The following is a 25000-nucleotide window of genomic DNA, read 5'->3' on the forward strand; positions in this document are numbered from 1 at the left end:
AGTATAGGGCACTCCTTGATAAACAAATAAGCATTTACACAGAAATCCCAGCATCAACTTCTACAATCCCCAAATCAGCTTCCTTGTAACTTGAGCTGTCTTATTTCCATCCTGGAATACGTCTGGCCCCAAAAGACGAATACCTTTACATGCAAGCCCCCCTAGTTTAATAAACACTCTCTGCTCTATCCCAAAATAAATTCCTATCTAGGTCGCTCTGGGCTTGATCTCCTCTTGCGATGCTCGTTACCAAATGTACGACAGATCCAAGCTATCGAGCGCCAGCACAACGCTGCCACGTTCCAAAGTCTTTCAAGGCAGGCGAATAGCGATTTAGCCAGGTACCCTCAGTCTGCCTACAAAACACGCGCTGGAGGGGTTTCCCAGGAGCAGGGTTTGGGCAAGGTTGGGAAAGGACACACACAAACATTGCCATTGAAAAATCTACCAGCACAAAGGTCCGCAGGTATTTTGTACCCTCGGCAAGTCTCAAAGGAAAAAGGACGCGCCCCGCTCGCCCTGTGAAATATGGAGGAAAGTGGCTCCTAGGTGTGAGCAGAAGCACTTCCAGGGGATTTCAGGATCTCTGTCAAATCTCCTTTCACCAAACATTCGAAAGGCTTGAGTAAGATTTTAAAAAGCCTACGCGCGCCGGGCCTATTTTCAAAAAGGTACAGCGGCGCGCATAAAGCCCCAGGACGCGTGTAAGTCCCAGGGCTTGAAAAAATGGGCAGTCCGGGGGCAGGGCGTGGGCATGACCAGAGGCCTCTCCACTGCCGCTGGGCCGGGGAATCGTGTGCCGGCACTTGGCAGGCAGGCGTAACTTCGGAAATAAAGGTACCGGGGGGGGTTTTTTTTTGTTCAGGCTGGGGGAGGAAAGTTCACTCCGAGGCCGTTCCGATTTCGGAGCGGCCTCCGAAGGAACGGGGGAAAGCCAGCTGGTCTCCCCGAGGGCTCGGCGTGCGCAAGGTGCATTAATGTGCTCCCCCTGCGCGCGCTGGCCCTGGATTTTATAACATGCGCGCGCATGTTATAAAATCAGGCGTACATTTGTGCGTGCCGGGTAGCGTGCACAAATGTGGGCCGCGGGCATAGGTTTAAAAAAGCCAGCCCTGTGGTTTCACAAGCGCGCTTCGGTGCTCGGGAATACAGGAGACAGGGTAGTCACAGCACCAGCTCTCCTGCCGGTCTCACCTCGGGAGGCTCCCATTCACTCATGTGTCCTGTTTCCTGGCCTCCTAATGCTTCATTCCCCTCTAAAACCACCTAGCAAGACACTTTAGACCCTAGAGTAGTTTGAGCCGAGGCTGGTGACTCTCATCGCACTGTATGCGTGTGTGGTGGGGGAAGGGTTTCACTCACCACAGCCAAAGGATCTCTCTACTTCTAGGTGGGGGTGGTTTTGTCATTAAGAGCAGCTCCTCCTCCACAGGAACACCAGAGAACCTCATGCTAGGGAGAGCCATTGCCATTTGACTAATGGGCCCTGAAACCACTGGGACCATATTGGGCAGAAAAAAAAAAAAGGCATTAATCTGTCTTTTTAATATCTAAACATGACTGAACTTGCAAACTGGTTCACCCAGTGTGCCTCATGCATCTGCCATCTTGAATTAAAGGCTGTATTTAACAGCAATCTCAAGCTAAGCATTGAAGGAGCAATGCTAAAACATTTTTAAGCACATAGATATGCAATTTGATTACTGAGCTCCACCATCCCAAACATGCAGGGATCAGGATACACTTACCCACATAAAAAACTGGGTGGCGTTAGTTCCAGTGAGTGAAATTACACGCTGAGATTTCTCTGTCTAATCTCCATGGGTACCTTCACAGGCATACTTTGCACCTGCTCCTCTGCAGGCTGTAGGCGGGTATTTGTGTGCTGGCCACATTTTGAAAATGAGCTTGCAGTTCCTCGAAGAGGCTGCATGCTCTGCAGGGAGTAAGTGTTGCAGTAGTGAGCCCTTGTGCTGTGGCATGGTTGACGCGGCCTAGTAAGTGAACCTACTAGGCCCACGCCGACAAGCTTGGCGAGCACACCCTGACCGGACTGAACAGAAGCTTCACCTGTATCAGCCCCCGTTCCCCCTCAGGTTGAGCCCTTGGGATACCAGGGGGCCGACAAGACTTAGGTGAATATCAGAGAGAGTCCAGGCGCAGGGCTGTGGTCAGGGCTGGCAGCGAGCAGAAAATATCAGGTCCAAGCCAAGGGTCAGGGCAGGCAACAGGCAAGAGAGTGGTCCGGGAATGTAGCAGAGGTCAGAAGCAGGTGGCAGGCAAGAGTGGTCTGGTCCGTAGCCGAGGACAGTAACAAGGGAAAGCAGGCCAAGATAGATGGAACAAATCTGAGGCAAGGTACTGAAAGACCAGGCAGAGCGAGAAGGGCAAGCAAGGCTATGGGGACCAGTGACAAGGCAGACAAGATGGAGAGACTAACAAGAAGGCAGGAATAGCAAGAGAAGGCATGGGAGGATAAGCAACACACACTGGCAGGCAAAGCACAGCAGGGACCTGTTGCCGACGCTGTCCTCTTGCCGACACTGCTCCTCTTTCCTTGTGGGGAGCTTTATCTTCTGGCATGTAGCACACACGTGGGCCTACAGGGACGAGGAGGGGCAAGATGGCAGCATCCATGCCACAATGAAGGCCACCTGGTGTTGGTCACAGGGCCATCCTGAACCGGCCAAAACATTACAGTAAGACGAGTGCCGTCCCCATATCTATCGCATTTAATGTAAGAAAATCTATTTTGAAAAACCACGAGATTGGAAAAAGAACCTGACAAAACTCTTTCATGCGCACAATGTGTCTCTCACGTGAGCCTATGCCGTGGATGATCTGCTGCCCTGGTCACCTGCCAGCAGTCTCACATGTTCAAGGTAGTCCCTGAAGCAGTACAAGGAGATCATTCTGATGACACAAAGCAGCGGAGGCGTTACTCTCTTCTCTTACATCTTAACAGAGCTATGGCAAGTTAACCTGTTTAAAGGCCACGCTACGAGCCTGGATACTAAAATGATCGCGTGCGCAAAAACTAAAGCAGCACTAATCTGTTTTCGCCAGGGTGGGAAAATGCAACTTGTTTAGTCCATCAACCAATTTACAGTTTGTCAGAAATAACCCATAATGCACTTTAAATTGGCATTGTTCAGTCAACAGTTCTTCTCTAAATTGCTTCTAGTAGCATTAGACACCATTAAAATGATGAATACTCGTTTTGTCCCCAGTGCTATCAGGCTGTCACATGATGGGGCTCTTCTCTAGTCAATGCACCAGAAGGCTCCGGTTTCTGACTTTTTTTATGGCATGAAGAGGGAGAAAATTGGACAGCCTAGATCCTCCTTAAGGTCCTTATCTGCTATCTTATTTTAGGTTTATCCTAAGAAGCTGAAATTATGCTAAATATTGTAAACCAACCTGCAACTATAACCATTTCAAAGAAATGAGCACAATTTTTTCCAAATTACTCATACTGTTCCAAATTTCTTTAACTTCGGAAAACAATGTCGTCTTTTTTTTTTTTTTAATTATCAAATCTATAGTTCAAAAAACCTGCAGAGATTTTCCCACATTTACCATGGTATCTCGAAACCAGAAGAAACTATAGCAGTCTAGTTAGCCTCAGTTCAACCTCCATGTATTGTCAAATTGTCCCCCCTCCTGCATCCCTCCCAAACTACTTTATCAACTCTGAAAACGCCACAATCTGATGTTTGCATTCACACCAAGTTTGGTAAACCTTCATCTTGCTTTTTTCCAGTAATAACACAGATTCAGCCTCTGCTCATATGAACCGAGGCTAGAGGGAGAAAGCAAATTAACATTGCCCCAACCTGGCTGTCCTGTGTTGATGATGTGTCTAATACTACTGTATGCTGTCAGGCCATGAACTCAGGAAGCAAAGGATCTGCTTTGGCATCTGAGGAGCGAGTGCTACACCTTCATGGGCAGGAGAGGTGCAATCAGAGTGCAGGCGTGATTTCTTTCATGTGGATGGCAAGATTAGATACATGACTGACATTCGAGGATGCAGTAGTTTATGCTGTGTACCAATAGGGGTAGACTCGGGGGCCACATCCGGAAATATTTCTTCACAGAAGGGGTGATGAGTGTACAGAATGGTTTCCCAGTGGAGGTGGGTAACGGAATTGAAGTAATCATGGGATGGCCACAAGGGAGCCCTAGTTGTGAAGAAGGGAATGGGGAAGTCAAAGATCGACTGGGTTTTTGGCATTTACCAGGAATTAAAGTGGACAGCCAAGACGGGCTTTCGAATCCTTATCTGCCATCACCTACCAAGTTTCTCTGGATCTTCTTCAATAATAATAATGTAATGTTTCCCATAAAGCTGACCCAGATATGTGTTTCAGAGAGCACATTGATGCATTCTGGTTTCTTGTCCATACTTCATGCTGATGTCATGTCAGCAGCATGACTCTGCACATCCAAAAAGGAATAATCTATTGTAGTGACCGGGGTTTTAAAATGCAACCATAGTATTAACAAAGTAGCGCCTCATTACTATTATGGTTTTATGATCTAGAGTCTGGTGCAGTCTGCATAGTTTTGTGATTTAGTGTGTGCTGTAGTGTGTAGGGTTTTTATGCTTGAAATATAATTATATTTAGTGTTTTTATTACCTGGCGGGAGCAAGCTTTTTCAGACTAGATAGAAATTTGCAAAACAAATAATGAATTTCGTACAGTCTTTAATGACAGCGACCAGGCTTGCTTTTACCGTGGGTAAAAAGGGGCAGGGGCCCGTAGCTTAAGGACCTTAACACCGTGCTTGCTAGAAGGGCCTGGGCCAGAAGAAGGAGGACTCACACTGCGCTAGCATGGGCCTACATGCAGGCTGGAAGGGGGACAGTCAATTTGGAAAAAAATGTGCCTAGGGCCCCTTAGATAAACGTGCCACGCACCAGGGAGCAGGAGCCGAGGGATCTATTCCAGGTTGCCAAGATGCACAGGGCGGTTCAGCAGGATTTCTCAAACTCGGGATGGGATGAGTTTTAATTCACCCATGGTGGCAAATACATTTCCAAATGCTATGCAGCAGTAGACCCCCCCAGAAAAAGGAGGTGAAGTTTCACCTCTACAGATATTGTTTCAGTAAACGGTTCGCTACTGTGCGTGTTTTATTGACATTCCGATAATAAAAATACTACATAACCGCCAACGTGTGGCTTGCTGATTTCAGGAAGCAGCTGCCTTTTGAATCAGTGCGTTGGTGAAATCATCCTGTCTGCAGTTACTTCTCATTTTTCTACTCAGCAAAGCATACAGCATCATGAATGAAGATAAGAAAACAACTTGTACTTTAACCCTCCTGGGATGAGGTCTGGCCGCGCACAGGCAATGATCTCCTTGAAAGGAATGCTTGTATTGTAGCCAAAGCGTAATGTGTCAGAAGAAACCAAAAATAGAGTCGCTAGTTCCAGAGATTACAGAGCAGACGAACAGTTTCAATGTAAAGAAAGAGCAAAGACAAGATCTTTGCCCAAAAATGCTTCTGACTTTCATACTTTATATCTTTAAATGGTCCTGCCTTTTTAAGTCAACTCTGTAACTAGGCCCTTACAATTATTATTCGGTGCAGCCTAGGAAATGAGGCCAGTGATGAAGTCAGGCAATTTGTCTTTAATGCCGAAGTATCTGAGGAAGGGAGTTAGTTCATACCAAAGACGTGGAGAAGGACCAGAAATCATGTCCCTAGTATAAAGGTCGATATAAGAACAATCTGTAGGGGTTTTATGACACAAGCTGCAAAACTACACAGGTCTCCCCCCGCACCCTCCCTAAAGAAAGGACCTACGTTGTACTACAATATCTTGGTCCTACAAATGGTGTTTCAGCTTACAAAGAATCCAGTTTTCTCTAAAGCAAACACAACTAATCAGTATCAGGCAAGCCTTCAAGATTCTGACCTGCCATTACCGTTGGCCTTTCTGTTTAGGGCCTTGCCTCGGCAGAAACGACCAATCCGACCAATTTACGTGATGGTCACATGCTGTGGACCAACGTCATCTCAGGGGCCCAGACAAGTACAGTCATTTCACTGCTGATGAATTACCTTAACACATTTAGCCAGCGCTCCACCAAAGAATACAATAAGTAACAGTTAATAAAAACATGCCACCAGGGCTTGCATTCGGTTAAGAACTGGTATTGTCACCGATTCTCTTTTAATAAAATTCATCTCTAGTGTGCCCACACGGTAGCTCCGTTTGTACTTTAACAAGGGGACAAGGGAAACTCTTGCACCAAAATGTGACTCCCTTTCTGCACTTGCCGAAATTATACTCACGTACGCCCAACACCGAAATGCCATTCCCGCAATTACATTTGAGAATAAAGTATTCAAACTCGATGACTAGGTAGCCTTCAGGTACCTAATGAATGTATACAGACAGTCAAACCAATGACAAGGTAGAGCCACAGCTGAAGACAGCATCGGCCCTCATGGCGCTTGGACATTGGCTCTGATGGCAATACAACCGGCCCTGTCCAGATCAATCAAAATGTACCAACAGAGTGGAAAGCATGGGCAATGCCTTCCAGAAACGAAGAAACGCGAGGAGAGGGTGGCAGAAGAAGAGTGCATTCCACGTTACGTGGCAAGAGAAGCCGCCAGCGTGCGTCGGAAGGGTTCAAACATCCTGAATTTCGGATCCCTCTGTGCATTTTTAGCATTTCTTCCCTTTTACTGTGATAAGCCCCATTTTAGCCCCCAAAACTAAACGGCCTCAGGTTGCTAGATTTAAAGCATGCTTATTCCCATTTTCCTGAAAAAAAAAAACAGACAAAAGCAGGTACAACCTCCCTTAAACAAACAAACAAAACAAAACAAAAAACGGCTTCAAGCCAACTGTAGTCGCTATGTCGGGTTATTTGTTGCCAAGGCGACCGCGTATCACTACGTGCTAATGGCCTGTCCTTTTGCCAGGCAACAAACAGCCTTGTGATGCAACTGCACCTGTCTCCGCGATGCGTTGCCAAGGCAACCCCTGCGGTTGCTATGGCTGCCATCACGCTAATCGCCCCAGCCAGGGCAGGCATGCAGCAGGCTTCTGCCAGAGCCCAGCTGTTGCTGCCCGTCTCGCGCTGGAGATGGATTGTCTGGGCATGTGATGGAACGCTCCCCTCCCGGCCGAAGTCACCGGTCAGACCTGCAACCGAAAGCAAACCCCCTGCAATCCGCTTACGAATCTCGTCAGGTCCCTCAACTGGAGGGCAGGAGCAGCTGCGAGAGAATTTAGCCTGCTTCGGGTGCAAACGTTATATGGATGCTCCTCCAGAGAAGAGAAAGACGGGTGAAAAAAAAAAAAAAAAAGCAAAACATGTTTTTCCCCTAAAGAAAAAAAAAAATATATAAACACCAACTATAAGCTGCAAAGAATGAAGCAGCCTACTTGTGTAGCCTAGAGCCTGATTTACAAAGCTTTTCTGTTCCTACAGACACAGAATGGGAATCCGGCCCCCGACATCGCCTGTCTATGGGTTCGTGTTTGTTTTCTGTCGAACAAAAATTAAATCTCCTCCTAGCTCATTCTTAACATGAGAAAATTATTACCTCGCTCCAACCGGCGGATAAAACACATCTATTTCATTACACAAGGCGTCTTCCACGTAGCAGCTAGGGGCTAAAACCAACAAAGGGGAAAAAACACACACACACACAAAGCAGGTAACCACAACTAAACGGCCTTTATTCCTCCAAAGAAGAGGCTCCATAGCTGCAGTGACAACACCACCACAGCCCTGACAATGGCCTCGCTCAAACACGCCGTGCAAGCACCGGCGAGTTATATATATAGCAAGGCGCAGTCACTGATCTGCTGGCAGTCCCCTGCCATGGATTCTGCTGCAGCACAGAAGGAAGCGGCACTTTTTCCCCGCATTGTTCTTTAAAAGTACAATTTCATTTTTGCTGAAAAAGTCAATGCATTGCAGACGATACGATCACAAAGCTATGGCGCTGCTATCAACAAGTTTGCAAAGAACGAGGGGGGCAAAGGGTAAGGCTTTCTATGAAACTAAAAGGTAACCTTACACATTTTTTTTTTCTTCCATGCGAATTTAACCTGCAGGAATCTGCATCGTCGGCCTTAAAATACTTTTGGCAGAATAAGGTACAGAAGATTGAACAAGTACATTTATAGCTCAGTTCCTGCCACTAAGCCCAGCAGTTAATGCAGAGAAAATGTAAAATGCTGTGATAATTACTTCTGTGCACAACATATACGACACACTGTATATTGGGTTCAAGGCCTGCTTTAGGCTTAAATTAGAAACCTTTTTTTTGTACTCTTACCTTTGATATGCCTGAGGAGATGTGGGAGGTGTATTGAATACTTGCGAGTATGGGTAATAGGGAGTCTTTTTCAAAGCCTGAATAAGATTTTGTCTATATTCTGGGTCTATACACCACAATGATCCTTTCCCAATACTCTGCAAAGAAAGACAAAACAAAATCCAAATAGGTCAATGTTTCAGTTCAGAACATATTCCCATTCCGAATAGCACCTGCCCAATAACGTGGCATCTGCTCCCTCCCAGACTAGCAGATCGCAATCAGGTTTATTTGGCACTCTTAACTCTTCCAGCGGCATTTCAATTACGCTGCAAAGAACTGCTGTCATCAGCGCTGAGATTATTGTTATTATTATTATTATTCTAGGATACACAAATCAGGGGGATCTGGTAATTTTCATCGACATGGCTGCGCTGAGAGATATTGCTTTTCAATGTCAACTTAGGGGACAAATAAGTTCTTTTTGTAATAAAAACGTGCCAGGCTTTTGTTAGGACAAAGACTACAACAACAGGGGGAGGAGACAAGAAGGGGCTTCCACCCAACCTGGTAACCAATGTAAAAAAAAATAAATCAAAGAACTTTAAGTCTTGCAGCAACCTGACCGTGTCATTCCAGCACAAAAGAAACCTCATTCATCAACTTCTTTCCCTCCTGCTTTTCTCACAAGTCTGTCAAAAAGAACAGCAGCTTAAAGCTGCAGATGAATTCTGATTTGTTAAACCAACACTCCCGGTAATTACCCTTTGTGCAGCAAGAGGCTGTAGAACAGGGCCATTGCCAAAATTCAATATTTATTCTCCAGTTCAGAGCAATGTGCTCAGATCTCTTGTTTGCTCTGTCCAAGGCCAAACAGAGGAACAGAATCTTCTTGAGCTGCTCGCACCCACTCTTACCGGTAATAAAATAATGCAAAATGGCGAAGTTCTGCCCCCCCCCCCGCGCTTTTCAGACGCTGCGTGCTCCACCCGAGGCCCGGCACTCTGTAAGAGAGAGCTTTAAATCAAAAGCACTTCTGATTATCGATTGCTACAATGGCAGCACGCTTCCAATTGACCTGGCGTACAGAAGTCATGTTGATAAGGTTCCTCGCAAATATTTACTTTTTTCCCCCCCAAACAGAAGAGGAGATAAATCGCACTCTGCCCTCTGGGATAGTAACTGTTTTTCTACAAAATGAGAGTCAGGCTGTCAACGACTGCGACTATATGCAAAGAGCAACCAGCATGGGAAACTGACTCTTTAAGAGGGGGAGGTCCACCCTGCACAAAGCAGCTGAACCATTCTAAAAGTTGTTTTACGCTTTTCAGAATTTTAACCACACAGTCCTCTGGCACAATGTGGGAGCAAATTCTTGAGCCCACAAATCAAATGAACACACATCACAAGGGTGAGCTAATCTTTTATCTTAGTTCATTCATTTTTTTTTAGCAAAGATGTACCTGAATAATAATGACCTCCACGTAGGATGCTATTGCTTAACCAGCAGAAATGTATCGGGGGTCATGAGATGTAACGGCACAACGTATACCGGCTTCCCAGGTACAGAAGAGGTGAGTTGATTCAAATTCACATCACAGTATCAGTCAGTGAAAGGGCAGGGATCAGAACAGAGAGGTCATGACTCCTAACCCCTGATGCAATCCACACTTTATTGCAAGGTTATGATGTCCTTGAAAATTCAAATGGCAGGCCAGACCCCTCTCCTTAAAAGCACTAAATAGTAGGGATGTGCATCGGGTGCCTGATCGTTTGCGGTTTCGGGTTCGTGTGGCCGTGGTAAAATCTCGTTTTCCTGCGGATCGGCATTTTTTTTTTTTTTTAGTAAAAAATCGTTTTTTCAGCTTTAGTGCGCATTAACGGAAGTTAGCGCGCACTAACAAAAAATACCAAAAATAAACGGGGGAAAAAAGTGTTTGTTTCACGATTTAACCGATTTATAACGAATTTAAGAAATATCGTACGATATTTCAATTCGTTATAAAAACGATTCACATCCCTACTAAATAGGCGTCAGGCATTTGTATTACATGTAGCAAAGGTCCTAAAAGTCAAGCCCCAGTTATAGAAGCCTTTAACCTTTTAAATACCTAATGACCAGAAGTTATTAAAAAATGAAATCATTCATGCAAGACTATTACAGACAAAAATGTATATTTCCTTCTGAAACTTAGTAGTATAGGACACTGAATGCATTCCTTATCTGAAATGTATAACTTTTATATAAATAACTTTCTTATTTTCTAAGGAGTGAATTTTCAAAGTAGTTACGTGTGTAAAATTTGCATATATGCAAATAAGTAGCTTGCACTTGCGTACATCTTATTTTATAAACAGACGTATGCATGTGTTTTCGGTATTGTGTGCAATTAAGGGACAGCCTGGAAGTGCTCCTGGGCGGAGCTGAGAGTACACACGCAAGCTATTTTCTAAGAGAGATTTGCGTGAACACATTAGGTATCCTATTTGCCCAATTTTACACCTGCCAATTATCCAGCACAATTAATATCAGACTCATGCGTTGTCTGCTATTGCTTGGGTGGGAGGTCAGGGTGAAGACCAGGAGGGTCCTGATGATGTGGAGACGAACTGGTGGCAGTATCAGCAAGCTGGTGATTTCAATCACATGCACACGTTTTAAAATATTCCGATGTCCACATATGAACCAGGGTTTAAAACGAGCACGTTATTCTGTTTTCGCACATGAAATATTTGGATAAAATAGGTAGGAAAAGTATGCGTTTCATGTACTACAGGGTAACTTGTGCGTAATCATCTGGGCACGCCCGACGTGCTGGTTATAAAATATCCTAGCAAATCTCCATGTGGTCAGATACACGCGTAAATGGGGCCCATGTGGAGTTTTTTTTGAAAGTTATCCTCCCGGAGCTAATCAGAAACAAAACCTATAAACACTTTGCTACAAGCCTCTTCTCAACTCTAGCTCTGGCATGAAGGAAGGCCTCCACCCTGCTCTGCTTCAGCTGCCGCTCCAATTTCTAAATACCGTATAATCAGAAAAGAAAATCAATAGAGTTTAGACCTCTTTCTTGGTGATTAATTTCCATCTTATGACAGTTGGCGTGCTGCTCCACGTACTCCTCCAACGCCAGGAGTCAATAGTGTCTCCAATCAAACGAGGGGGAAAAAAACTCTAGATTACATTTGTCTCCTAGGCAACAAGTGACTAAGGAGTGGATAAAGACTTCCCTGATATTCGCAGCAGTGCCATGCTTCAGACTCTTAACAATGTGGCCTCTCATTGCCAATCTGCTCAAGCACTTCCGCACAGCACACTTGCACTGTTTCACAGAGCTGGTTAGGTTCAGTAAGGGGAGAATCTCTATTTATTTAATCCCTCTCGTTCACTGGGTCCAATCTCAGACGCAGAGCACTAGAAGCACTGAAAAGCATCACGGTAACAATTGTAGGAGTCTGCAAAGTGGTTTGTCCACTTGTCCCCTGACTCTATGAAATGAACTGCCAAATTAAGAGACAAGGAATTCTCTACCACTTTTAATTCATCTTCTCCATATAATTTCAGCTGAATGGCTAGATGATCCTTTACAACTCGAAATGTTAAGCGCATTACTTTTACTGTTTTGTGTCTATGAAGATTCCTTGCCAGCTGTGATATTTCTTATTGGCCCGACAAAACAATTAGTTGGAGACTGAAGGCAGCATCCATAGCACCCACATAGGGATGAAAGGGGTCTGACTGGTACTGTACCGCAACACCTGCTGGCTGGTACAGAGCGGACCTGTACTGGGCTCTGAAGGAAGTCATGGTCTGTGCCTCTCGGCCAAGGCCTGCGAAAACCCGCCAGGATGCCTGTGAGCAAATGAAGGCCCTGGCACCTGAGAGCTGCTGAGCCAGATGCTCAGCAGCGAGCAGCATCCAAAGATGATGATGAGCCCAGGGTCACCTCAGAAGAAGGAATCTGCGTGGTTCTGAAGGGTTCACGGAAAATTCTCAGGCTGGATCCATAAAATGTATCGCAAACAGAAAAGAATCCAGTTTTCTCCAGAACAAACATGGCTGCCAGAATTCCACAGCAAGAGGTGAATTTTAAGATCCGCACACGGACGCGACGATTTTATAACATACACACAGATATGCTACACGGCCATGCATGCATACATGTGCGCTCAATTTTATATAGATGCATGCATGTGCTCGCAAATATTCCATCTTCCGCGTGAGTGGGGAGAACTTTATAAGGAGTGCGCGCCGAGGCTACTTAACCTTTTCCCAGTTCATTCCCAGTTCACCCAGTGTAAGGATAGGACTTCCTAACCCCCTAATTTTAAAGGCTCCCTTCTCCCCTGTTATAAAACCTGCTGACAGCCCCTTAAAAACCTGCTGACTAGCCCCGATTTATTTATTTTTGATTTACACGCCAGCAATAGCAGAAGTACAGTTACGCAGTGAGGATCACAGGCACACACATGTGCGCATAAGTATAAGAGCGCACACATCTCCTGGCCTTCCCCCGACATGCCCACACCCCACCCAGACCATGCCCAGCCTCTTTTTTGAGGTTTTGGATTTGTGCGCATACATGGGCGCTTCTTAAGCTCCACGTGGCACACGCTGGCCCGAATCGCACGCGTAGGACTTTTAAAATCCTCCAGCAAGTCCATGGAGACATATATTAGGCAAATCAGACTTCTAATCTTTGGCTAGAATACACAATTAGCAAACTAACATCTCTTTCTGTTTTACTGGTGACCTATGTAACTTATCACCTGTATGTAGAAGCGCAAGCTTAAGAAAAATAGTAGAGGTTCAGAAAATAAGTTGAACCCAGTTGAAAAGCATGAGGATAAATCTGCACGGCGAGGCAGTTATAGCCCTGGGCAAGTCGCTGGGCAGACTGGCTGGGCCATTCTGGTCTTTTATCACTTGTCATTTAATATGTTCTCACTAACTAGTTTCCTCTTGCTGTCCATCAGAGAGAGGCTTCATTCTGTTTCTTTTAGGAGACAAAAGGGCACATGTTACGCTCCACAGACACGGAGCCTGATTTGCTTTCCCCCCATTCTTGGTACAGAAGGTCCAGCGGTAGTAACAAAAGGTATAATTAGTCCAAGTGTCAACAGGTTTGCTCATTATTACAGAACTGCAAGATCTTTTCAGGCTCGCAGGATTTCCATCCCAAAGACGTTGTCTCTAATTCCACCTTCTCAACCAGTTAAAGCGCTAGCTTTTGTCAACAATCTGTTACCAGGTGAGCTCAAGTTCTGTTGATGCTGTTCTATTTGTAGGCACAACTCCGTTCACAATACGTAATGCACAGGAAAGATAACTAAAAGAACCCGTTTTCTTCAATTGGACATGGGAAGAACTGAAAGAGAAAGAGAAAGAAATAAAAAGAAAGATACACCTCAATCAAGTTGACTGCGGAAGGAGGAGTCGGCATGGGTACTGGCAGCTATGATGCCACTTCCAGCTTCAAGCTGCCGGTCTCAGCTGTTGGTTACGACTGCTCAGGAGCAGAATAGAAAAATATATTGGTCTCCCACATATCATCATACAATAATACCATTTTTTGTTAACAATACAGGAAACAGTTCTAGCGAGTACAAAGGGATTTTTCTCTCTGAATCTGACAGCCTAGATTTTCAGCGTTCACCAGCAGTGTTCAGTGATCCTGTCAGCAGGTCTGCCAAGGAGGTTGAAAGCACTACAGGAAGTAAGCAGCCTATGGTTGCAGAATTCAACAAATCAAGACTGACGTGACCATTTCTGTCTTGTTGAATCAGCACTGCAGCACCCAGAGGTCACTGGGGGCAGAGTGGCTTTCACATGTACAAAGGGAACTTGTGCTGTAATGAACATGGCTCTGAAAGGCCGGCTCTGTTCCATTCATTCCGGAGGAGTGTGATGCTGAGAAAAGTGTGCTTTCCTCGTCTTTCCTGCCCCTACTTTAGACCCGAATACTGGGGGGCTACACTCAGCATAGACTGCTACAGTAAGACCAAATATCAACGAGCGAAAAACAGGACCACAGAGCTTTCTTCTGAGGAGTCTCCTGTACATAACGGCTCGGGGGAACATTGGTTTCTGGAGCAATATCCACGTTGAGCGACTATAAATGATCTCTGCCAGTGTCGTCTTGAATTGATTCTCTAACATTTGGCAACATCATAAAAGAAAGTAATTCGCAGCTTACAGACTGAGTCAATCCCAATGTCAGCACAAATATCCTTCACAGGGAGATGACACTGGGCAGAAAAAGTCAACCAGCATGAGTCCCCACTTCCTGTGGGAGATAGAGTTCAACCAAAGGGTGTGAATCAGTTGTTAGTAGACAAACACTGGAGTAAAACACAACTTAGATTCACTAACAGTGAAATTACAAATAGTTCCTTTTCTTTTTAAAAATGGCTTCATGTTTCTAGAAAGTATCACAAATACAAACGATTGGAAACTACATTTGCATGTACATGTCCACAATCAGCTGCATCATTCAACTGTTTTTAATGTTAGGCATAATTGTTGCCTGCCAACGGACCTATTAAGGAATGATTTTCCTCGAAGAAAAATATTTGTAATAAACTAGCTCTTTCCACGACAGTGCCAGGAGGATACAATTTTTCTTATCTACCATATGAGCAAGTTTGCTTACCATAAACAGTGCTTTCCGTAGATAGCAGATGAATTAGCCATGCTGTCTGGGAGTCCCCAGCTAGCAACTTGAGCTGTGTTGTTTGTTAAGTCTTATTGCTTATGCTCTCAAGTTGCAAAAATAAGTTGCGGACAGTCCTTGATGACATGAAAAATGTTTAGGAAGTGCCCGCTGTTAAAATCTATTTGCCCATGGACGCATCTTACGAAGCAAGCTTGTCCAAACAGTAATGAGTAGTAAAAGTATGAAGTGATGACCAAGTTGCAGCTTCGCAAATGTCTGGTATGGGTACATCTCGTAGATGGGCAATAGAGACTGCTAGTGCTCTGAGTTGGTAAGCCTTAGGCGAAGATGACAGTCGTTCTGAGCGCTGTTGGTAGCAAAATTGTGATCCAGGATGACAAAGTCCTTTTTGAAACTGGCAAGCCTGGTGCATTCGGATTAAAGGAGAGGAATAATTGAGAAGGTCTGGAAGGAGTCGCAGTGAGTTGTTTATAGTATGCCAGCGCTCACTTGCAATCTAAAGTGTGTAGTCTGTGTTGAGCTTCATTGGTATGAGGGCGCGGATGAAAGGTTAACAGAGTAATGGATTGATTTAGGTGGAAAGACGAGACCACCTTTGGTAAGAAAGTTGGATGTGGACGTAGGACCACTTTATTGTGATAGAAAACTAGGTAGGGAGAGTAGAGTAGTGAACTAAAGCTTGTAGTTCGCTGACCCGTCTAGCTGAAGTGAGTGCTACCAGGAAAAGTACCTTCCACGCCAGGTACCTGGGGTAACAGGTTTCAAGTGGTTCAAAAGGAGATAGCATGAGTTGTTCTAGAACAAGGTTCAAATCCCACAGTACAGGTGGTCTTCGTAGTGATGGGCGTAGTCGCAAGACACCTTTCATGAATCTCGAGATGAGCAGATGAGTAGAGATAGGTGCATCGTTCTGCAAAGAATGATAAGCTGAGATAGCGCTGAGGTGAACTCTGAGTGAAGCTGTTGCCAGCCTTCTTTGGTAAAGACTGTGAAGATGTGTTAGCAAGTTATGTGCTGGGCATGTGAATGGATCTATGCTAATGGTTGAGCACCAAGCTGTATAGTTCAGCAATTTCTTTTTGTAGTTTAATCTGCTGAAAGGCTTTCGAGAGGAAATTAGGATGCCTTCCAGTTGAGGGGAGAGGTTCAGGTTTTGAAATAATGACCTTTCAACCTCCACGCTGTGAGGTTCAGAGAGGAGTGGAGTGGGTGCAGAAGAGTGCCCTTGTTCTGAGTTAGGAGGCAAGAGTTGTTCCCTAGTGGGATTGGAGAATCTACTGAGAGGCAGAGGAGGTATGCGTACCATGGTTGTCTTGGCCACGCTGGAGCTATGAGTATGAGATCTGCCGAATCTCTTATGCATTTCTGCACTGTGCATGAGATTAGAGGTATCTGTGGAAAGGCGTATAGTAGGCCCTCCGACCAACTGATGAGGAAAGCGTCTTGTGTTATTCAATGAAGAGATGGGAACAGAGAGCAGAATGTTTGAAGTTTGCGATTCTGCTCCATGGCGAAAAGATCGATACGAGGCCATCCCCAAGTTCGGAAGAGCTATAGGGCTACCTTCTGTTGCAATTCCCATTCATGGGGATGAAAGATTCTGCTTAGTTTGTCCGCCCTGTCGTTATCTGTGCCTGGGAGGTAGGTAGCTTGAAGTGTAATGGAATTGCTGCTTGCCCATTCTAGGATGGATACTGCTTCCTTGCATAGAATCCAAGAACCAGACCCTCCTTCCTTGTTTATGTAGAACATTGCCACCTGGTTGTCTGTGTGGATCATGCCTATCTTTCCTCTGAGATTGAGTTGAAATGCTCGGAGAGCGTTCCGAATTGCTCTGAGTTCCAAGAGGTTTATCTGTTGCATACTCTCCCAAGTAGACCAGAGGCCTTGAGTTTGAAGGTGAGACAGATGGGCTCCCATCCTTTCGTGGAGGCATCTGTGGTCGTATGATTTATGCATCAGTGGACATAAGGGAGCCCCTACTTTAAGGGGCGTTTCCGCTAACCACCAGTCTATGTCTCTTTTCATGCTGTTGGTAATGGAGACAGGGGCAGAGAGACGGTTGGAGAATTGTTTCTATTGAGCTTTCAGTCCCCACTGAAGGTGCCTCATGTGTAGCCGCATGTGGGGAACTACATAGATCGTTGCAGCTATGTGTCCAAGAAGTTTCAACACTTGACGAGCCGGAGCTGTGGTTGAACACTTTAGCGTGTGAGATAGAGTCCTGAGTGCTATAGCTCTTGGCTCAGGAAGGAATGCTCTGTCCTTTAAGGTGTCGATGTGGGCACCAATGAACTGCAACACCTATGTGGGGTGGAGATTAGACTTTTCGTAATTGATTAGTAGACCCAATGTGTCCAGACACTGAATAGTTGTGATGAGATTCGTCTGGAGAATAGAGGGGCTGGGTGCTACAAGAAGCCAGTCATCCAGATAGGGAAAAATCTGAATACTCTGAAGACGCAGGTGAGCCACCGCTACCGCTAGACATTTCATGAATACCCTGGGAGCAGAGGAAAGGCCAAAGGGAAGTACCTTGTATTGAAAATGGTGATTCACTGCTGTGAAGCAAAGGTACTGCCAGGAAGCCTTGTGCATCGGTATGTGGGAATAGGCATCCTTGAGATCTATGGAGCACATCCAATCTCTGGGTTGTATGAAGGGTAGTATGATTTTCAGTGATGTCATCTTGAATTTCTCCGTCGTAAGGTGTTTGTTGAGTTCTCGGAGATCCAAATTAGGACACAATCCTCCTGATGTCTTTGGAATGAGGAAGTATGGGGAATAATAACCTGTGTGATGATGAAACACTGGTAGTTCAACAATGCACTGTTGCTTTAGGAGGTTGTTGATTTCCAGGTGCATTTGTTGGGCATGGATGTGATGTTCCCTGATGGGCACTGGATGCGGAATGACAGGAAGGGTGGTGAAATTTAAATAACCGTCCTTTATGATGCTTAGAACCCAAAAGGTCAGTGGTGATATTCTCCCATGCAAGTAGGAATGTAGAAGTCTGCCTCCGACTGTTGCTGGTAGCGGTGGTGAGTGATTTATTTATTTATTTATTTATTTTATTTAAAGGCTTTTATATACCGGAGTTCATGCACTAGTGCATACCACTTCGGTTTACACGGAACAAGGAACAGAAATTACATCAAACAGATTGAACAATTAAACAAATATACAATTATACAATTACATCCAACAATTGGGTATAAATAACATGGCTAACTTAGTAGGAACTTAGAGTTAGAGGTGAAGGAGAGAAATAGTACCAAGTGGTAATAGAACAATGTTAATAGCTAAATAATAAATATAAATAGTAAATACAAGTTCTTATAATAAATACAGGTGTTTACAGATTACAGTCTTCATGAAAAGTTTACGTCTACAGAATAGGGTCAAGTAAATAAGAACTGGCGGTTATTTCTATAGGAGTGAAGAATGAATATGCATGAGAGAATGAATATGAATGTGCATATGAATATGCATGAGAGAAAATTTGCATACACTCCATAACATGCAAATTTTCTCTCATGCATATTCATTGTGGATAGCCTGAAAACCCGACTGGCTGGGGGGGTCCCCAGGACAGGGTTGAGAACCACTGGTCTAGAAGGAGGATAAGGCCGGAACGGTCAGCGTTGGAATTGAGGTTTCCTGTAGCCTTTTCCGTAGGCAAAAGATGATGGAGTTGTGAGAGACTGAACAGCCAGCTTCTGCTCTTTTAGTTGAGCAACCGTGTCCTTAAAATGATCCCCAAACAAGTTGTCAGGATGGCTAGGAAGGTTAGTTAATTTTTCATGCACATCCTCTCTTATTGTGCTGGCCCTGAGCCACACCATTCGTCTGGCTGCAATGGCATTTGCTGTTGATTTTGCAGAGGTCTCGAACCCTTCGTAAATTGTGCGTATTAAATGGCGCAGACCCTCTTCTATGTGATGAAACCCAGTAGGGAGGGGTTGATCCGTTGAGCTGTCTTGGAATTTGGGCTTTAAGTCCTGCAGACATTGAAATAAATATTGCGTGATCGCAAACTGATGTTGCTAGATTTTTGCGTTCATCATACCTGATTGATAGGCCCGTTTCGCAAAGTCATCGAGGTATTTGGAATCACGGCCAGGTGGGATGTTGGAATGCAGCCTGGACTTGCGCGCTTTCTGCATAGCAGATTCAACCATGTCAGATGCGTGAGGTAGTTGAACATACGAATAGAATGGTGATTGTCTCATCCAGTATTTAAGTTCTGACTTCCTGGATGTCGAGGGTCCAGCCAGTGGTGTCTCCCATGCCCTTTTCATCAATGTGTCTAGTACATCATAAGATGGAATAGCCACCGGTTCAGGAGTGTTGAACACCTTTAGCAGGCCTAGAACATCTGCTCTTGGGTCCGGAAATTTTCTTGTCTCAATATTAAGAACTTGACCTACCCTTTCTAAGATCTTTGAATAGGTCAAATCCTCAGGCGGTGATATTGGTTCCGGCTGGTCCTCAGGAGGGTTGGACGGATAACCAGTGGAAGACCCAGGAGAGGAAGAGATTGGAGAGCCGACTGGTGAAGACCGAGCTAGTGATGTTGGAGCAGGTGCATGTGTGGAACTTCGAGCAGGGGACAGTGGTACTTGAGGAAGAGATTCTGTTGCCGGTGGATCTTGATCAGCAACTGAGGACAAGAATTGTGCCAGAATTAATGATATCTGGGACATCGCCTGCAATGCTAAAGCCCCTTGGGATGGTGCATATGGCGGAACTGTTGAGGGTGGAGGATGTTGATGTCTTGCAGATTTGTCTCTGGGTAGAGGATATCTGCGTGGTTTTTTAGGCAAGGGTTCTTCCAGTTCCGATGTAGATGACGCAGCAGAAGGGGAAGAAAGTGGCTCCTCATCTACAATGAGTAGTGGAGAAGGTTCCCTGCAGTTTTTATGTCCAGAAATGTGCTTTTTTAGCTGTTTATGTTTCTGAGTCAATGGCTGATGAGAAGAGTCAGACATGTGTCGATGTTTGGAATGGGAATGCTTCACTCCTGAAGTATGGACCTTCTTCCTAGCACTGGATGCGCTAGCCGCATCGGCTGCACCGGCCGCGCTGGATGCGGACGCACCGGATGCTTCAGCTGCATCGGGTGCACTGGTTGCATGGGTGTGTCGGTGCCGATCGACTCAGGCCGACTCCATGGGTTTCCTCGAAGCTGCGTCGCCCATCCGTATGCAGATGATTTTTTCTTTGTCGATTCGATGCAGACGCACCTTCTGAAGCCACTCGCAGTCGGCCCGACTCTTTCGACGCAGGAGGGGGTGCGGGACAAGATCTTGTGGACTCATCCGAGGGGGCATAAGAGGAAATCACTCGAGGAGACCAAGAACTCTGCGGCTGTTAGGCTCGCGGAAAAAAAACGGACTGAGGAGACTTCACACAGGGGAGGGGGAGGTGCCAAGCAGGCACACGGTACAGCAAGACTTAAGACTTTACTTTGAGAGCTCCGCCACCTACAGGACGGGAGGGACGTCCCAGACAGCATGGCTAATTCAGCTGCTTATCTACGTGAAAATGCATAATACCACTATGAACTGTAAAGGATATTTAAAAAACCAGCCTATAGTATGTTTTTAATTATTATTTACTATATTCAGTTGATCTCCGCCCTTTCCATGGTAATGCCCATGGCGGCTCACAGCAAAGTAAAACAGAAAATACAGTGTAAAGATAACAAAAAAAACAAACATGGACAATGTTTCTGGATTACAAGCTGACAAAATAAAGAGAAAGCCCTATACGATATAATAAAACACAGGTGGTAGCAAAAAAAGGGAAAAGCAGCAATAGCACTCACTACAAGGAGTCTCAAAAAAACTAGAAAAAAAAATCAAGAACGTAAAAGTTATCTAAACCTATCTATTCCCCTGAGGGATGTAAATCCACTGGTGCTGCATTCCAAACTCAGTGAAGCTACCCGACTCTACCTAAGGATTTTGGCAGAAGCATAATCAGGCCGATACAGTTGGAGCGCACTGTTAGCCTGCAATTGGACGCGCGTTTTCCCTTACACCTTATTCAGTATGGGGAGGAAAACGTGCGTCCAACCCACGGCACCTAATAGCGCCCTCAACATGCAAATGCATGTTGAGGGCGCTATTAGGTATGCGGGCGGGATACAGAAAGTAAAATGTGCAGCCAAGCCGCACATTTTACTTTCAGAAATTAGCGCTGACCTTTGGGTCGGCGCTAATTTCTTCCGGCACCAGGAAAGTGCACAGAAAAGCAGTAAAAACTGCTTTTCTGTGCAACCTCCGACTTAATATCATGGCGATATTAAGTCGGAGGTCCCGAAGAGTAAAAAAAGTAAAAAAAAAATTTGAATTCTGCCCGCAGCTGTTGGGCCGAAAACCGGACGCTCAATTTTGCCGGTGTCCATTTTCCAAGCCCGTAGCTGTCAGCGGGCTTGAGAACCGATGCCGGCAAAATTGAGCGTCGGCTGTCAAACCCGCTGACAGCCGCCGCTCCTGTCAAAAAGGAGGCGCTAGGGACGCGCTACTGTCCCTAGCGCCTCCTTTTTCTCGTTTCTACTGCACCACCTAATTTGAATACTGCATCGTGTGCACCGGCGAGGGGCCGGTGCGCGCGCCGGGAGAGCGAGCGTTCGTCCGCTCTCCCGCGGACTTTACTGAATCGGCCTGAATGTGATGTCTAACGGCGGATAGGAATTCTGCAAACGTTTCAATGGCAGAGCAGTTGTTTTGAACATTATTTATTTTATTTAATAAAACATATAGAGCGCTGCCTGGCACCGACTGGAAGATAGGGCAGCTCTCTAAGGGCTGGCCTAACATGATCCCATCCACATATACCAAAGGACTGAAGGCCTTATTCCCCCACAGGCACACGATCCAAAATACAGTATTTTCAGTTAATACTAAAGCAGTTAGGTCAATGACATCCTCATGGGATAAGTTTAGGAGATTCCCCTGTACTAGGCAGCTGGCTGGCAAACGTGTGTTCGGGAGGCACTTGCATCCCCCTCCATCCTCCAGTCTTGATTTTATTATAGTTAATGAAACAAAGATTCGAGTTACAGCAAAAGCATATCAGTAAACGCCCAACAGAAAGATTCCAGTGCAATATTTAAACTACATGGCTATGGCTCTCTAAAATCAAATCAAGTTGTGTGGTTAGCGCTGTGAGACTGCAATAGAACTGAATCTTGGAAGAGTTGGCACTGGCTCCCTGTTTTGTTTTGCTTTGATGCTGCGCTCTATTTACTAAATCGCCTTACTATTAAAAAGCTGCCCTCTTAAAAAAAAGAAGAAGACTACCTGTTACTAAAGCTGGAAAGAGGCAGATAATCTTTCTGGTTTTCCAGAAGCACTGGAAGGCTCGCCCTTTGTACCGAGACGCAGGGCATAATTTGCAGGCTACCTGATACATCATCGAGGAGCCACTTTTTCTTCTATAGAGGCCTCGATGCGATACAGAAACCCACACTCCTTTTTGACAGACTTCTTTCGCTGGTGTGGAAGAAGACTGAAAATAAAGAGCAAGCCCAAAGACGCAAGCAAAAGAACAGTAAGGATGCACAGAAACCCTAACGAAAACAGGTTCCCTTCCCACAAAGCATCCTGGAGACCTCAACTAAAGGATGAGCCGGCTGTACGGGTGAAAGTCTAAAGACGACAGCCTCAACTGATGTAACCGTGCCTTCAGATATTCTGCTGATTTCACACTCAGCTTTTTATACACCTAAAGAGACATGACTGACTTAAAGGACTTAAAGGTGAATCGGTTATTTACTCTTTCGGGTAACAGAAAGACTAGGGGGCACTCCATGAAGTTAGCATGGGGCACATTTAAAACCAATCAGAGAAAGTTCTTTTTCACTCAACGCACAATTAAACTCTGGAATTTGTTGCCAGAGGATGTGGTTAGTGCAGTTAGTATAGCTGTGTTTTAAAAAGGATCGGATAAGTTCTTGGAGGAGAAGTCCGTTACCTGCTATTAATTAAGTTGACTTAGATAATAACCACTGCTATTACTAGCAACGGTAACATGAGATAGACTTAAGTGTTTGGGCACTTGCCAGGTTCTTATGGCCTGGATTGGCCACTGCTGGAAACAGGATGCTGGGCTTGATGGACCCTTGGTCTGACCCAGTATGGCATGCTCTTATGTTCTTATGTACATCTCTAGCTATATAGCTTGTCAGTGTACAGTATGAGCTCCATATTCAAAAGCCATTTAGACGGATAACGTAATAGTTATTCATCTAAATGGCTTACCCGGCTAAATTCAGCCTTTACCCAGATAAATTCTACACAGTTAATAAGTTAGGCAGCTACAATTGGTTGGTCCCAGGGATGTAACGGGAGGAGTTGAGTTAGCAGACATGTGTCTGGTCGCGTGAAAGAGCTGCCCTAAATTTAACCAGCTAACTAATTAAGATAGCTGGCTATATTCAATACTGTGGCTGCACTATGGAACGTGCCTGCAAAGTTAGCTGGGTAAGTTTATTCGGCTAACTCTGCTACCGGACTGTGTCCTAATCTAGACTTCTATGAACCTAACAACCAGCAGATTTAAAAACAAATCCTAGAAAGCACATTTTCACTCCGCACCCTTATCAAGATGAGTGAAAATAAGTTCCTGAGGCTTCACTGCACGATCCCCCTGTGTTAAACTCCTGGAGCTCCAGGTTCAGTCTCGGTCCCCCTGACAACTCCACATGCATTTTCACATGTAGAAAAGGCGTGCTCTGGGGTTAGGGCCAACACTTCTGCATAAGCTGCTGTCTTCCCCTTGGGATCCTGCCGGGTAGCTGTGACTTGGGATTGCCCACTGACGGAAACAGGACTGGGCTTGATGGACCCTTGCTTGGTCTGACCCAGTGTGGAATTCTGTTCCATGCAACAGTTTTTTGTTACCCACTATGAACAAAAAATGGAATCAGGATATAAATCTTTTCTGTAAATAAAAATAAGAACATAAGACCATAAGAAATGCCATGCTAGGTCAGACCAAGGCCCATGGAGCCCAGTATCCTATCTCTGACAGTAGCCAATCCAGATGACAAATAGATCTTATTTCTGAGACTCAATAGCTTGCCTTAGTCTACCTGGCTAGTAATCTGTAATGGACTTTTCTTCCAGGAACTTGTCCAAGCGTCTTTTAAACCCCGCTAGACTAGTCGCTTTGATCATGCTCACTGGCAACAAACCATGGTTTATGCAGAGGAAACATGTGACATAAACCAAGATTTAGAGCCTCAAAAAATGGTTTCTGCACAGAAATCACGGTTAATGCGCACCTGCCAGAAGGCTGAGATCTGAAGATAAAATGATGTTGGCCGTCCCTACGGTACGTACGCCAGATTCAGTTCAGTGATATTAGATCGCAGATAGGTCCGTATTCAAAAGCATTTAGCTGGCTAACTCAGAGGTTAGAATTGGAATACTCTTATAAAAGCCAAAAAACCACAACAAGCAACAAACAAAGATTTGGCTAAAGAGAACTCTATATGTGTTCTCTAGCAACCATCATACATGGCCACAGTAAGCTGAGTGGCTTATATATGCAAGCTCGTATGGCTACTGGGCTTGAATAATCATCGGTTGCTGAGAATCTTAGAAAGTGCTACCACTAGGTGCCAAACAACTACCGTGTGAGCACTTTTCTGATTCCACTTCAGGGTTATATGCATAAATCTTCTACATGTGGAATCAGATAAGTGCTCACACGGTAGTTGTTTGGCACCTAGTGGTAGCACTTTCTAAGATTCTCAGCAACCGATGATTATTCAAGCCCAGTAGCCATACGAGCTTGCATATATAAGCCACTCAGCTTACTGTGGCCATGTATGATGGTTGCTAGAGAACACATATAGAGTTCTCTTTAGCCAAATCTTTGTTTGTAACTCAGAGGTTAACCAGCTAAATGAATATTTGGCCACATATCTGGGTGCGTAACTGGGAGGAGCTAATTCCAATATTCAGTCAGCTGAATTTCTCAGCTGGCTTATTCTGGTTAGGCCAAAGAGCTGT

General features: G+C 45.1%; 1 protein-coding gene across 11 annotated transcripts in view; it reads right to left on the reverse strand.

Annotated features, from left to right (window-relative positions):
- FOXN3 (forkhead box N3) overlaps nucleotides 1-25000 on the reverse strand; it is a 645757-nt gene that overhangs the window by 208837 nt on the left and 411920 nt on the right. For all 11 annotated transcript variants that reach the window (XM_029597765.1, XM_029597767.1, XM_029597769.1 and 8 more), the window contains one exon: nucleotides 8317-8453. In XM_029597765.1, the coding sequence (XP_029453625.1) occupies nucleotides 8317-8453 (137 nt within the window). The remainder of the gene's footprint in view (nucleotides 1-8316; nucleotides 8454-25000) is intronic.

This window comes from Rhinatrema bivittatum, chromosome 4 (assembly GCF_901001135.1).
Source record: "Rhinatrema bivittatum chromosome 4, aRhiBiv1.1, whole genome shotgun sequence".
Classification (NCBI taxonomy): Eukaryota; Metazoa; Chordata; class Amphibia; order Gymnophiona; family Rhinatrematidae; genus Rhinatrema; species Rhinatrema bivittatum.